This window comes from Maylandia zebra, linkage group LG7 (assembly GCF_041146795.1).
Source record: "Maylandia zebra isolate NMK-2024a linkage group LG7, Mzebra_GT3a, whole genome shotgun sequence".
NCBI classification, from domain to species: domain Eukaryota; kingdom Metazoa; phylum Chordata; class Actinopteri; order Cichliformes; family Cichlidae; genus Maylandia; species Maylandia zebra.
The window spans coordinates 16,362,756-16,377,536 of NC_135173.1; the positions used below are offsets into that span (position 1 = coordinate 16,362,756).

The 14,781-nt window shown below is 41.2% G+C and overlaps 1 protein-coding gene across 12 annotated transcripts; it reads right to left on the reverse strand.

Annotated features, from left to right (window-relative positions):
* Positions 1 to 1,506: 1,506 nt before the first annotated feature.
* On the reverse strand, positions 1,507 to 14,688 carry LOC101473083 (long-chain fatty acid transport protein 2). Of its 12 annotated transcripts, XM_076885894.1 has the most exons (15): positions 13,548 to 14,688; positions 12,749 to 13,119; positions 8,424 to 8,557; positions 7,742 to 7,817; positions 7,458 to 7,652; positions 5,066 to 5,926; positions 4,713 to 4,922; positions 4,474 to 4,629; positions 4,138 to 4,262; positions 3,847 to 4,041; positions 3,670 to 3,760; positions 3,296 to 3,494; positions 3,120 to 3,217; positions 2,015 to 2,145; positions 1,507 to 1,898 (listed from the first exon to the last, which is right to left on the reverse strand). In XM_076885894.1, the coding sequence occupies exons 6-15, from the start codon at positions 5,679 to 5,681 to the stop codon at positions 1,722 to 1,724; spliced, it is 1,998 nt and encodes a 665-aa protein (XP_076742009.1). In that variant the 5' UTR covers positions 5,682 to 5,926; positions 7,458 to 7,652; positions 7,742 to 7,817; positions 8,424 to 8,557; positions 12,749 to 13,119; positions 13,548 to 14,688; the 3' UTR covers positions 1,507 to 1,721. The 12 variants fall into 12 exon arrangements, with proteins under 12 accessions (XP_076742009.1, XP_076742005.1, XP_076742008.1 ...); XM_076885890.1 differs by having other exon boundaries at positions 7,458 to 8,557; positions 12,749 to 12,838; positions 12,921 to 13,119; XM_076885893.1 differs by having other exon boundaries at positions 7,458 to 7,817.
* Positions 14,689 to 14,781: the final 93 nt, after the last annotated feature.

Consider the following 14,781-nt stretch of genomic DNA (forward strand, 5'->3'; position numbering starts at 1 on the left):
CATTCTATAACATGGCTAAGACATAAGGACACAACCTTACATACCTATGGCCAATTTATAATCACCAGTAGAGCTAAAATCCATGTTTTGGTGGGGGTTGGGGGTGTTCGGCATTGGCTGCTTTTTATAAGGATATAAGGATATTGTGTGCTCACAGTCAGCTTTCTTAGAGTTTGGGAAGTTCATTGATCCATTTCTTAACCTGTGAAAATGTCTCCCGCATTTGCCTCCAGCTTTGGCTCTCAGATCTAAGATAATTATTTTTATGCTTTTGTCATGTCTACATTTCTGTGTGAGTGTACTATGGATGCATGGTTGTAATTATGCATCGTGTGAGTGAGTGTAAGTGCATATTTAAAAAATGGAATATTAAAATGACGTCAGCTCCTCCTGTAGCTCCAAACAATGAAGTAACTTATTTGGATCAAATAAATAAAAAATTAAAAATAATCTTTATCCAATAAAAAATTTGTGTGGAGATTTTAAAGTATTCACCTGGAAAAACTAGAGATCCGCCACCCCCCCTTCCCCCTCCACAAAAATATAGCGCAAGAGAGAGGCAAAGCACAACAGCACATCCGTCGGCACTTTTCATTTAATTATAAAATGTGATCAGATCGCTAATATTTTTTAAAAAAAGAAAGAAAAGACAGATTTGATATAAACATGTTCAAATGCCATGGTTACATTTCTTCAAGGAGTTGAGAGTTATTACCAGCAGCAAACCAACTCTTGAGTAACCTGACATTTAACTGATGGGTGGCATCAGAAAGGAATTAATAATATAATGAATTTAAAGTGTTATACATTTAATGCATTTCCTGGGTGTCTTACAGCTTATCTGATATGTGAGATGGAAAAAGGAGATGCTTTAAATCCTGACACTCAAATTTGAGCCAGATTCAGAACAATTGTGGTTTAATGCTGCCTAAAATGTGCGTGCATCCCTGTAAAATGCTGCACTACAGTTTGCTGTATGTTGACAAAATATCTTTCTGTGCATGTTCTCGAGGGCCGTGGTAATCCATCGACAGCAAGTCACTGGACAAAAGTGATGGATGGACTTGTGGACAGTGGCAGAAATAGCATAATATATTATACCACTGAAAGAAACATTTTTTATTCCCCCATTTATGATTCCCTTTTTAACATCAGTGACCCTGTGGTTAATGAGCTTGCTCTCCCCTGCCTGAGCTCCATGGCTTTAATCCAGGCCTCCTGAACACTACGAATCACTCAACCAGAGGGTGAAAAAAGAGCACCTACGCTGGGAGCTGGTGTGAGCTTCTGGGACATAAGACTAGATAAAGTTATTCAGGGTATACATTCTGCATGAAACCAGCTGTATGAGCTGAATTACGCCACTGAATAAATCCACTTACAAAAGCATAAACTTTGGGTGTGGAGGTTTTAAATGAATATTAAAGAGAGGAGAATGTGTGACAGAAAGATATGTTTGCTCCCACACTGCCAAAAGCCTACACGGACCAGAATGCAATGCAGGAAGGAGGTGTACAGCAATCCATTTAATAAACTAGTGAACCCATCACCACACTCACAGATTGGTACATCAAACTCAAACATGGGGGGTGTGCATGAAAGAACAAAAAATAAATTTATGCTTTACACCTTGTCATTAAAATGTGTAACCAGAAGTGACACAACAAATGATTCGCTTGTGTGTGAAAAGGTGGATTTTTTTCTTCAAAAGTAAAATCACTTTATATTTTGACGTCTCCTGCTATAATTGAATCAAATACATCTGGCGTGAGTGGAGTATAGTTCTTCTCTTTTTCATTCAGAAAGTAGAGTGGGTCTGTTATTTCATTTGGGTTGAAGCCCTGCTCCACTACTTTCGTCTTTATTAGCTTGAACGTGCCTGTAATGTCCAGTGACCTCTGTAATAAATCACAGTACAACCAATTATTAGTGGGCTAAATAAATCACTATGGCAACAAAGAGGCTTACCCACAAATGCATTTGTAAAAGTGTAAAATAACTGCAGTAAACATACTTGAATCCTCAGAAAGCGTGGCCTGGCGTAGGACGGCAGGAAGTCCTCGACATGTTTAAAAACAGCCGTGGAGTCAAACTTCAGTCCATCTCTCAAAGTAACAGCAGCCATCCCGGCTCTTCCCTCCTGGCCTGGAGACAAAAGTTAAACAGTCACAAAACAGGAGTTAACTGAAGTTCAGTATTGCTAATCTCACGATAGTGTGTCAAAAAAATCTCAGGAAGCTGGACAAGTGGAGGACAAAAGAAAAGGACAGGGCTAAGAAACCTACAGCAGATGAACAACATCTGAAAGTTATGTCCTTAAGAAATAGGAAAGTTGATCCATCTACTGTTCATAGAAGCCTCATCAGAAATCTCAATAGAAGAGTGGCTGTCAAGAAGCCATTCAAAGGATGTGAAACAGGGAGAAAAGGCTAAGGTATGCCACATTATACAAGAACTAGACTAAAAATCGGTGGTGACAGGTGTTATGGAGGGATGAATCTACATATGAAATTTCTGGTTTATGCCATCATGAACATATACGAAGGAGGTGAGGAGAGAAGCACAACATTGAGTGTTTACAGACACAATGGAGGCTGGTTTGGGGCTGCATTTCAGCCATTGTTTGGAAATTGATGGAATTATGAATGCAGAATAGTATGGTCTGATTTTAATCCACCATGCAGAAGTATTTGGAAAGCATTTGATTGACAAGAGCTTCATTTTTCTGCCTCACAATGACCCCAAACACACTGCCAATGTAGTAAAAACAAGTTGGATAGAAAAACATACAATGGATCACTATCAGTCATGAATTTGTATCCTCAGATCTTGGACTACAAAATTATTGAAGTAGTGCGGGATCATCTGGATGGAGCACAGAGCAACAAGCAGCAAACATTGCCCCCCCCCCCCATATTTTGTACGGCTATATATAAAGATTCAAAGTTTGGTGAGGTTTGGTAATGCCATCTTAGAGCTCCTTTTTGTTTTAAAAAGAATTCATTTTTATGCATAGCGAAGAAAAAATGCTGGATATCATTGTTAAACAATTTGATCATTGATTCAGTAGCATGTGTTTCTTGGTTTTGGCACAAGCGCAGCAACAAAGCAACATGTACCTGGCACTTTGACTCCGTAAACATTGGCTTCTTTAATGCAGTCAGCCAGCGCGAGGATGTCGGCCACCTCAGCTGTAGCTACGTTCTCCCCTTTCCATCTGTTGGTAATTTTTGTATTTTTTCAGTGCTCTGTGTAAGCTCACATTTTTAAGCATTATTTCAAAACATGCGCTCACCTGAATGTGTCGCCAACACGATCGTGGAAGTACATGAAATTATCCTCATCGATGCGCAGCAGGTCGCCAGTGTTGAAGTACAGATCACCTTTCTTGAAGACGTTACGCAGCTTCTTTTTCTCAGTTTGCTTCATGTCTCTCACATAACCAATGAATGGAGCTTTGGCTGTTATTTTAGTCACCAGAAGTCCAGGTTCACCTGATCAAAGTACAGGAGAAGTCATATTTGGGGTTGTTATATTTAAAGTCAATATTAATGAGATTTAAATAAATACTTATTTTTAAAGATGCATGGGTGAGAACTTTAGAAATATAAATAAAAGGACAGGAAACAAAGAATCTTTGGTTTTGTAAGCATCCTGCAAGTAACACACCTCTCTGAACCTCCATGCAAAAACCAGAAGAATCCCTCAAAGGTTCTTCTTTGTCTATGTCATATTTGATCACAGCATATGGAAAAAACATCTGGAAGTTTAAAAAAAAAAGCTAAAACACTGCTTCATGAGTGACAGGTTTTACTTCTTAATGTGAGCTGAAACATGGACTTTTACCTTGTGCAGGAAGGTGTGTCGCCCAAGAGCTCCCATCTTGCTGCTATAATTCAACAGAGCAAAGTTTCCCTCAGTTGCTCCGTAAAATTCTCTGATTTGAATTTCCCCAAATCGTCTCACAAAGTCCCTCCAAACATCTGCTCTGATCCCGTTGCCTACTGCAAGTCTGACTTTGTGGTTTTTATCAGTGAGTTTCTGTTTGAAGAGAAAAGAAGAGCATGCGTTTGTTAGTTTTTTAAAGCTTTCTGTGTGAGACAGTAGTATTAATGTTGGTGCTGTGTTGGCACAAACCTGTGGAGTGTTGCAGAGATAACGCATAATTTCACCTATGTACTGTATGACAGTGACATTATATTTTCTGCAGTCGTCCCAGAACTGGGAAGCAGAAAACTTACTCCTCAGAACAACAGGAATACCTGCACACAACAATAGATGACAACAGCACACTTTAAAGAGTAGCAGTGGAAGTAGTCAAAATTTTGGGTTTTTCAACAAATATGTAACATATAGTTACATATATGTAACTATGGTTTTTATATTACATTGGTTAAAAAAATAAATAAAATAAAGTCATACACCAATCATATATCTAAAAAACACAATATTATATATCCAAAGAGTTCATACCCCTCTCAATGGCCCCAGTGAAGACAAGGAAGCCGGTGCTGTGATAAAGAGGGAGGGTATCATAAATCACATCTTTGGAGTTCACTCCTGATGAAGGCAGAAGTAAAGACATGGTCCACACTCTGCCTTGAGTGATCAAAGCTGCTTTAGGGAGACCTGTTAAAGACAAGCCAGAGGCTCAGGTGGCAAATCTTCTGTTTCTTTCACTGATGCATCGTGAATCTCAGTAAGTAGTTTACCTGTTGTCCCTGAGGTGTATATGTAGGCTGCTGGACTCTGCATGGTTAAATGGGACCTTAACTCCTTGGGTATAGGCTCAGAGGAAGCCTGATTCATTTTATCAATGAAGCTTTCCACACCTGTAACTTCACATCTGTCAGCTAAGATGAAAACATTGATCTGCTGTTCGTGAAGATGGGGCAGCACCTCCTTCACTGCATCCAGCAAGTCTAGAAAATTGTTTCATACAATTGATGAACTCCAGGCCTGTCAGATTATTTATTTATGTATTTATCTGGTTATTTAATGTTGAGTAAATGAGCTCTCTACTGTCTCCATTGCTTGGAAAAGCAGACAGAAATGCAGGTACTACCTTCAGCTGCTACCAGAGTTGTGGCTCCGCTGCAGTTGAGGCAGTGTAGCAGAGACTTGGATCTGATGTTGGAGTTGAGCAAAGCTCCAGCACATCCAATCTTCACCAAACCCAACCAGAGCCACAGGAACATCGGCTGGTTCCCCAGGAACAGCGCCACCGTGTCTCCTTCTTTTACGCATCCAGCCTGCAGAAACGCTCTCGCAACTTTGTTGCTCAGGACGTCTGCGTCCCGGTAGGTGAACGTTTCATCTTTAAAATAAACGAAAGGCTTGTGCGGCTGCGTCTTCACCAGCTCTAAAAAGCGGTCCAGGATTGAGTAATTAGTCTGCACGCACTTTTCGATGAACCGCCTTACTTTTATTTTAGTGAGCACGAATTGGACATCCTGGAGGAAGGAAGAATGGCGGAGTAAAACGCCACATGCAATCAAAGCCGCACACACTGTCCAGACCAACATGTTTGTCTCACAGCTGTCCTGCTGAAGACAGAGCAGAGGTATAAAAAGGCATGTGGAGCAGGAGGAGGAGCACTGAGAAATTCCAAAGGTTGAAAAGCATTTTGTATTGCTAGTGAACAACCAGATGAGCTGCATCAATGATTTACAGTATAACATACTGCTTTCACGTGTTTTAGGCCTTTCACTGGCTTTATACCGAGTGACCACTTTAGATTGTGCTAGTGGACCAAAATGAAGCCCAAACAGACGGTGAGAGGGTAGCACCTGATGACCTGAACGTGAAGACAGGCTGGAGATTGTCGGATCTCAGCTAAGCTTTTGCTGGGCTGTGTTCGCTCACACAGAAGGGCAGGTGCAAGTTAACCTTTAACTTGCAGTTTTGCCAAGAGCCACTGGTGAGTCTGTTGGGGCACAAGGCAAAAATTCAGAGGAACCCTTTAACTAGCACCAAATACTCTGACTATCAACAATAACTGTCTAGAAGGAAAGTGAAACCCTTTTCTGTGTCCGCTGCATCAGCCAGCAACATCGGGGAATTAGGCAGTCAAGGCCCCGATGTTTCTGACCTCACTGTTTATAATGAGATTACTAAGAAGACTCCTCATACCGAGACGTTTGTGCATACAAAGAGGAGTATGCACAGAGAGCCTACTCCTGGCTCTGAATGTGAGAAGCTGCAGGAAATCTGGTCGAGGCCTCTGTTTTATGACTTGAGGCAGCGCCAACAGGACAGCAGCTTTGACAGTCCCTCCTAACAGCAAAACATTCTAAACATTATGATCCCCAGTTTATGTTTTTCCCAGTGGTCCTAAGTTTCAACTGTATAAATTCCAATTAACATGTATCTGTTGTGGAAATATTAGTAATAGTAACAAGAAGTTGTGTGCCAGAAAAGCCAGACAGCTGTTAATTATTGAGCTTCAAAGATGTCAGAGAGGATTTCGTAACCTGCTGCTGGCTGGAGTTTACATATTTACAAAGTATGTATAGAGGAGGTTCCTGATTAACTCTAGTGAATATGTATGTTTCTTACTGCTTTATTGCCTTGTGTAAACAAACGCAGGCTAAATTCCATATCAGGAGTAACACTTCAAAAGCTAAATTCAGTGCAGTTTTGGACCTCTCAGTCAGTTTTGAGTAAATCTGCTTCTGTCTAAAAGCTTTTAAGTGGTCTATTACTTTAGCAGTATAGTTTATTACTGTGTGTATGTGTGTGTATGTGTGTGTGTATGGTCAGATTTATAGTGTCACGGCTGCCGAGGCGAGCCGTGTGGTGTTGGGGGAAAGGAGGACCCAAAATGCAGGCAATGACTGATGATTCGAGTGACATTTATTTACAAGGTGGTGTAATGGCAAACAGGCAGTGAGGGATGACAAGTAACTAAAGAAACCTAAACTGGGAAAACTAAATAACAAACACACGAAACGAGGTGCGGGGCAGAGAGGCGCAGTGAGAGGAACGAAACACCGTGGAACACAGACGAACCGGCAGCAGGCAGGAGAACACACAGGGCTTAAATACACACAGCAGTAATCAGGGGATGAGAAACAGGAGGGCAACACACCTGGGAGAAGTCGGAGCTGGCGAGACAGGGGAAACGTAAACTGAACACACTCACATGAGACGGGGACCTTCAGAATAAAACAGGAAACTCAGACACAGAGAACCAGATAAGACACTGAACTAAACAGACAGATTCACAAACAGACAGTGTGACACCATAGACAGACAGAACACAGACGTGGGACCAGGGCAAGCACAGAACAGAAACCTAACAAATGGCAAATCATAACAGAATACATACTCAGAATAAACAAAAGCATAAAGAGACACAAAACACTGAGTCGGCAGACTCAGGACCATGACATATAGATGTTCAAACAAATCTTTAAACATGCATCAAAAGATTTGTTACTCTTGAGATGACTCACCCTCGAGTCAAAATTCACAAGTTGCAAACAACTTTGCACCTGTTTCAATATCTCTGCAGCAAAAAAAAGAAGAAGAAGAAAAATCAGATACAAAACAAAACAGTTTATATGTTGGGTTTATGTTATCCACAATTTATTGGAAGCTTAACTTCTGTTCACAACTTGCTGCTGTTGCCCAGGGATTACAGACGATCTCTATGGATATAGATATGGATATGGAGGGTGTGTGTATGAAATCACAGCTTTAATAAAATTATTATGAAGGCAAAGATCATTTAAAACACCTTGTCATTAAAATGTGCAGCCAGAAGTGCAACGCTGTCATCTCAATAATTTGCATCCCGGCTCTTCCCTCCTGACCTGAAGACAAAAGTTAAACAATGACAAAACATGTGAAACATGACAAACACACTACAGGACAAAGCATGATGTCATGGGCTGGGTTTTTTGACCTAGCATTTTAAATTTCATGTCCCTTTTGTATTATGATTACAGAAATGACGGAGCCAACTAATGTGTCAGAGTTGCGCAGTTTTCTGGGCATGGTAAATCAAGTGGGCAAGTTCATCCCCCATTTAGCTGAAAAAGACAAAGCCCTGCGAGATCTTCTTTCCACAAAGAATGCATGGTACTGGGGGAACTGACCAAGCGAGAGCTTTCAAAACATTAAGAGATGCCCTGACCTCACCCCCAGTGCTCGCAATGTATGACCCCAACAGAGACATTAAAGTATCAGCAGATGGTTCATCCTATGGTCTCGCAGGTGTTCTTTTGCAGCTGTGGGAAGAAGGATGGCGACCAGTGGCGTATGCATCGAGGTCCCTTTCTCCTACTGAACCACGATAGGCACAAGTAGAAAAAGAGGCACTGGCGTCTAGTCTACATGGGCGTTTGAGCGATTTCGTGATTTCCTGATTGGTAAACATTTTTGTCTCGAAACGGACCACAAACCTCTCGTTTCCTTACTGGGAGGACAAGCTCTGGATCTCTTGCCACCCAGGATCTAGCGATTCAGAATGAGACTCATGCGTTACTCGTACAATGTGCAGTACGCCCCAGGGAAATCGCTCTGGACAGCAGATACTTTGTCCCGCTCGCCTCTGAAAAAAACAGTGAACATGTCAGACAAAGAGCTAATGGAAAGCACAGACATACAGGGAGAGCAGAATTATTAGGCAAGTTGTATTTTTGAGGAATAATGTTATTATTGAACAACAACCATGTTCTCAATGAACCCAAAAAACTCATTAATATCAAAGCTGAATGTTTTTGGAAGTAGTTTTTAGTTTGTTTTTAGTTTTAGCTGTTTTAGGGGGATATCTGTGTGTGCAGGTGACTATTACTGTGCATAATTATTAGGCAACTTAACAAAAAACAAATATATACCCATTTCAATTATTTATTTTTACCAGTGAAACCAATATAACATCTCCACATTCACAAATATACATTTCTGACATTCAAAAACAAATCAGCGACCAATATAGCCACCTTTCTTTGCAAGGACACTCAAAAGCCTGCCATCCATGGATTCTGTCAGTGTTTTGATCTGTTCACCATCAACATTGCGTGCAGCAGCAACCACAGCCTCCCAGACACTGTTCAGAGAGGTGTACTGTTTTCCCTCCTTGTAAATCTCACATTTGATGATGGACCACAGGTTCTCAATGGGGTTCCGATCAGGTGAACAAGGTGGCCATGTCATTAGTTTTTCTTCTTTTATACCCTTTCTTGCCAGCCACGCTGTGGAGTACTTGGACGCGTGTGATGGAGCATTGTCCTGCATGAAAATCATGTTTTTCTTGAAGGATGCAGACTTCTTCCTGTACCACTGCTTGAAGAAGGTGTCTTCCAGAAACTGGCAGTAGGACTGGGAGTTGAGCTTGACTCCATCCTCAACCCGAAAAGGCCCCACAAGCTCATCTTTGATGATACCAGCCCAAACCAGTACTCCACCTCCACCTTGCTGGCGTCTGAGTCGGACTGGAGCTCTCTGCCCTTTACCAATCCAGCCACGGGCCCATCCATCTGGCCCATCAAGACTCACTCTCATTTCATCAGTCCATAAAACCTTAGAAAAACCAGTCTTGAGATATTTCTTGGCCCAGTCTTGACGTTTCAGCTTGTGTGTCTTGTTCAGTGGTGGTCGTCTTTCAGCCTTTCTTACCTTGGCCATGTCTCTGAGTATTGCACACATTGTGCTTTTGGGCACTCCAGTGATGTTGCAGCTCTGAAATATGGCCAAACTGGTGGCAAGTGGCATCTTGGCAGCTGCACGCTTGACTTTTCTCAGTTCATGGGCAGTTATTTTGCGCCTTGGTTTTTCCACACGCTTCTTGCGACCCTGTTGACTATTTTGAATGAAACGCTTGATTGTTCGATGATCACGCTTCAGAAGCTTTGCAATTTTGAGACTGCTGCATCCCTCTGCAAGATATCTCACTATTTTTGACTTTTCTGAGCCTGTCAAGTCCTTCTTTTGACCCATTTTACCAAAGGAAAGGATGTTGCCTAATAATTATGCACACCTGATATAGGGTGTTGATGTCATTAGACCACACCCCTTCTCATTACAGAGATGCACATCACCTAATATGCTTAATTGGTAGTAGGCTTTCGAGCCTATACAGCTTGGAGTAAGACAACATGCATGAAGAGGATGATGTGGACAAAATACTCATTTGCCTAATAATTCTGCACTCCCTGTATAAGTGGACAGTATTGTAACAAACATGCCTGTCAGTTCCTCATATATGCAAACACTGAAGGAACAACTGAAAAGCGACAGTGTTTGTGCTCGCGTCATGGACATGTGCACCCAAGGCTGGCCAGAACATGCAAAACAAGAGCCTTTACTGAGAAATTACTGGCCTGACCGAGCCACGCTCACAAGACGGCCTTTTGCTAAAAGATACACGGCTTGTCATTCCTTCAGCGATGAGAAACAAGGTGCTGGAAAAACTACACGAAGGACATCAAGGTGTTGTAAAATGTAAAGCTTGTGCACGCCAAACAGTGTGGTGGCCCGGGCTGAGTCAAGAAATCTCTGAGATGGTGCTCAGAAGCAGAACGTGCTGTACAGACTGTAAAAAATCTTCTGAAAAAAGCAGCTGATCCTTATCTAGCTCTTCTTGCCTATAGAGCTACACCACTCCAGGCCGGATACAGCTGACTGAGCTTTTAATGGGCAGACGTCTGCGAACCACACGGCCAACACTTCCATCGCAGCTGGAGCGTACACTGCCGGACGGCGCACTGCTTGCTCAAAAGGAAAGGGAGAAGAGGATGATGGACATGGCAATGTCTAACAGGCGCCACCGTGCAAAACCTTTATGCAGCCTGTCCCCTGGAGAGCAAGTTTGGGTGCCGATGTCAAAACTCCAGGGACTGTTATCTAAAATCACTCTATACCACGATCATACACAGTGGAGTTACCACAAGGGACTGTGAGGCGTAATCACATGCATTTGATTCCTTTAAGTTCACCAGTGCACGAACCTGCTAATGTGCCTGTGTTGCAGAAACCACAAACACCCAGTGTAATCCCTGCTACACCTGTTAACGCTGATGTTGTCTGAACCAAGTCAGGGAGGGCAATAGTTAAAGCTAAAAAGTTAGATCTATAAGAGAAAAAAAAGGTTGTTGTTATATAACTGTGTTACAATGGTTTTGTAGAGCAGAGTAAAACAAATCAAAAAGAGTTGTCAAAAAAAGAAGAAGAGAGAAATGAAAAAAGGAAATAAAAACAAAAGGTTAAAAATGTGATGCAGTTTGTTTGCCAGATGTTTTTGTTTGGCTTTGAAAAAGAAAAAAATTATCAAAAGGTAGTCCACTCGAAGGTTCTGTCCTGAGAAAAGAAATATTCTGTTTTTGTTTAAAAGGGGAGATGTGGTGTATTCATAATTGTCCCTGGTACATTTGTTGTATGGGCAGTATGTGTTTATTGTTCGATTGTGTAATTACGTGTTACGCACTGGCAATGCATGCCAGGAGGCGGTAATACAGTGAGTAAAGAGTTGGTCTTACGGCACTCAGTGGTCCTGCATACTTATTCAGATTCAGAGTAAGAATCACACAGAAACTAGCAAGCTAACTCCCTGCTAACTTCTGACTCCGTTAAATTTCATAAATTTGGTTTTCGTGGATGCCTGGATGTTAAACTTAATTGTTACACCTGGTAGAGCAGCAACGCTGATCATTTTATTACAGATGAAAGGATTTAGACAGTTTTTAACTCCCAGTGATACTGCAGTGTTCGTTTGACTTTGGGACCTGAAGAGGAGTTTGGGCCCAAGCACGGCCAATGATGTCAGACTTAAAGACCGGATTCAGCCATCAATAAACGGCTCGCTCTTTGTTAAATCATAGATTTGGTACAAGTGTCTGCATTTGGGTCCACCTCCTCTCTCCACATGGTCTGCCAGCACAGACCCATGACAAATGGAAATGAGGTAGATGGTGCATTTTTCTTGAATAGCCAGAAACAAGCAAGGGGGTTTGTCATAATCTATAGCAGCATTAAATTTAAAATAAAGTGAGTTTGGACCAAAAGCATTTTAACTCCGTTTAAAAATTACGGTGCTTTCAGATGTCTCATTTATTGTCACTGTCAGCTTTTATCTTCAATGTCACAATGTTGCATTCAGTCATCATGGTATGCTTTAAACTCTTTGCCTGTACACCCTTTGCCCCCTGTGATCACTGCTTCAGATAAGCTATACTGAAATATAGGGTACAATCCTCTGACTGACAAAGAAGGATAACCCTGCTGCACTCTAGTGTCACGAAGTCTAAAGTTAATAAAACGTGCGTACTTCTAAAGTCGAATCCATCAGTGAAAGTTCATGACCGCAGCACGACTTCAACTGACCTACCAAGTGCAAACACCACTGAGAAAATAGGGCAGGTTTTATGATCGATCACTACATTTCATAATCCTCTCATTGAAATTTTTAGAATGTCTGAAAATTTCTAGATTAGAACAAAAGAAGTGAATGTAGAGGAAGAGTCCAATTATTTTCTGTAGTGATATTTGGTGTAAAGCAAATATTTTTAATAAATGCACCAATATATAAAAGATTCAAAGTTTGGTGAGGTTTGTTAATACCATCTTGGAGCTAAAAGTTACCCATCTATTGAGAATGTGTTTTTACATTTTGCCAAGAAAATGCTGGAAAACATTGTGAAACAGTTTGATCATTGATTCAGTAATCAAACTAAGTGCAGTGTACTTTGATTTGAACATATGTTTCTTGGTTTTGGTGCAAGCGCAGCAACAAAGCAACATGTACCTGGCACTTTGACTCCATGAACAGTGGCTTCTTTAACGCAGTCAGTCAGCACAAGGATGTCGGCCACCTCAGCTGTAGCTATGTTCTCTCCTTTCCATTTGTTGACATTTTTTGTTTTCAGTGCTCTGTGTGAGCTCACGTTTTTAAGCATTATTTCAAAACATGCGCTCACCTGAATGTGTCGTCAACACGATCGTGGAAGTACATGAAATTATCCTCATCGATGCGCAGCAGGTCGCCAGTGTTGAAGTACAGATCACCTTTCTTGAAGACGTTGTGCAGCTTCTTTTTCTCAGTTTGCTTCATGTCTCTCACATAACCAGTGAATGGAGCTTTGGCTGTTATTTCAGTCACCAGAAGTCCAGGTTCACCTGATCAAAGTACAGGAGAAGTCATATTTGGGGTTGTTATATTTTAAAGGCAAGATGCATGATACATGCTGTAGAGACATTGCATTTCTGAGTCTTTTAAACTTTCATTTTGTGCATGGTGAGGTACACTGTGGCTGAGAAAAGGAACTGTGTAGGTTTGGATTAAGGCATATAAAATGTTTATAGCATTTGAAAAGATGCATGGGTGAGAACTTGAGAAGAAAAGAGAAGAAAAAAGATATTTTGCATTATAACCTTCCTGGAAGTAACACACCTTTCTCAACCTCTATGAAGAAACCATATGAATCCCTCAAATGCTCTCCTTTGTCTTTGATCACAGCATATGGAAAAAACATCTACAAATTCAAAAGAAAAAGCTAACACACTGCTTCATACTTCACAGTGTAAGCTGAAACATGGATCTTTACCTGTCTCGCCCATGATCTCCCATTTTGCTGCTATATTTCAGAGTGCTATGCATCAACAGAGCAAATTTTCCCTCGGTTGATGCATAAAATTCACTGATTTGAATTTCTCCAAATCGTCTCACAAAGTCCCTCCAAACATCTGCTCTGATCCCGTTGCCTACTGCAAGTCTGACTTTGTGGATTTTATTACTGAGTTTCTGTTTGAAGAGAAAAAGAAGAGATAACGGATAATTTCACCTATGTACTGTATGACTGTGGCATATTTTCTGTAGTCGTCCCAGAACCGGGAAGCAGGTAATTTACTGCTCAGCAGCACCTGGCTGCCAAGTCAAACGACTGTATAGGGTCCTATGGATGTGTTCTTTTTCACATGACCATATGTCCCATTTAAGACGATGTTGCCTCTCTTGACTGTTTTCAGTCTGCCTCAATGTAGAAGATTCCTACAACTTATCCCAAAACACACGTTACTTTAAGATTAGGCTTAAAACTTTCCTTATTGCTGAAGCATATAGTTAGGGCTGGATCAGGTGACCCTGAGTCCTCCATTAGTTATGCTGCAATAGGTGTAGACTGCTGGGGGACTCCCATGATGCACTGAGTATTTCTTCTTTAATCACCTTTCTCACTCACTATGGGTTAATAGACCTCTCTGCACTGAATGATACTTGTTATTAATCTCTGTCTCTCTTCCACTGTACGTTTTTTATCCTGTCCTCCTCCTCCTCTCACCCCAGCCCATCACAGCATGGCTGCCTCTCCCTGAGCCTGGTTCTGCTGGAAGTTTCTTCCTGTTAAAAGGGAGTTTGTCCTTTCCGGTGTCGCCAAAGTCGTATTATTGTTGAGTTTTTCCTCTGTATGTATTATTGTACGGTCTACCTTACAATATAAAGGACCTTGAGGTGACTGTTGTTTTGATTTGGTGCTGCATAAATAAAATTGAATTGAAAATACTCTGACTTTGGCGTAAACAACATGAAATCGTGCATCAACAGTTCAGGCTACTGACGGTGATCCAAAGGTATGGGGGATATTTACTTTGAGCCCTTTAGTACAAAAAGACATCACTAAAGCCCGGTTACTCACTATTTATCATATTAGATGATCAGTTCCTTCGCTTGCCCATATTAATATTATTATTATTAGTATTATTGCAAATATATTGTGCACACAAAGTGCATACATAGTCTACAAACTACAATGTCCAATGATAACTACAAATAAGGCAGTGAAA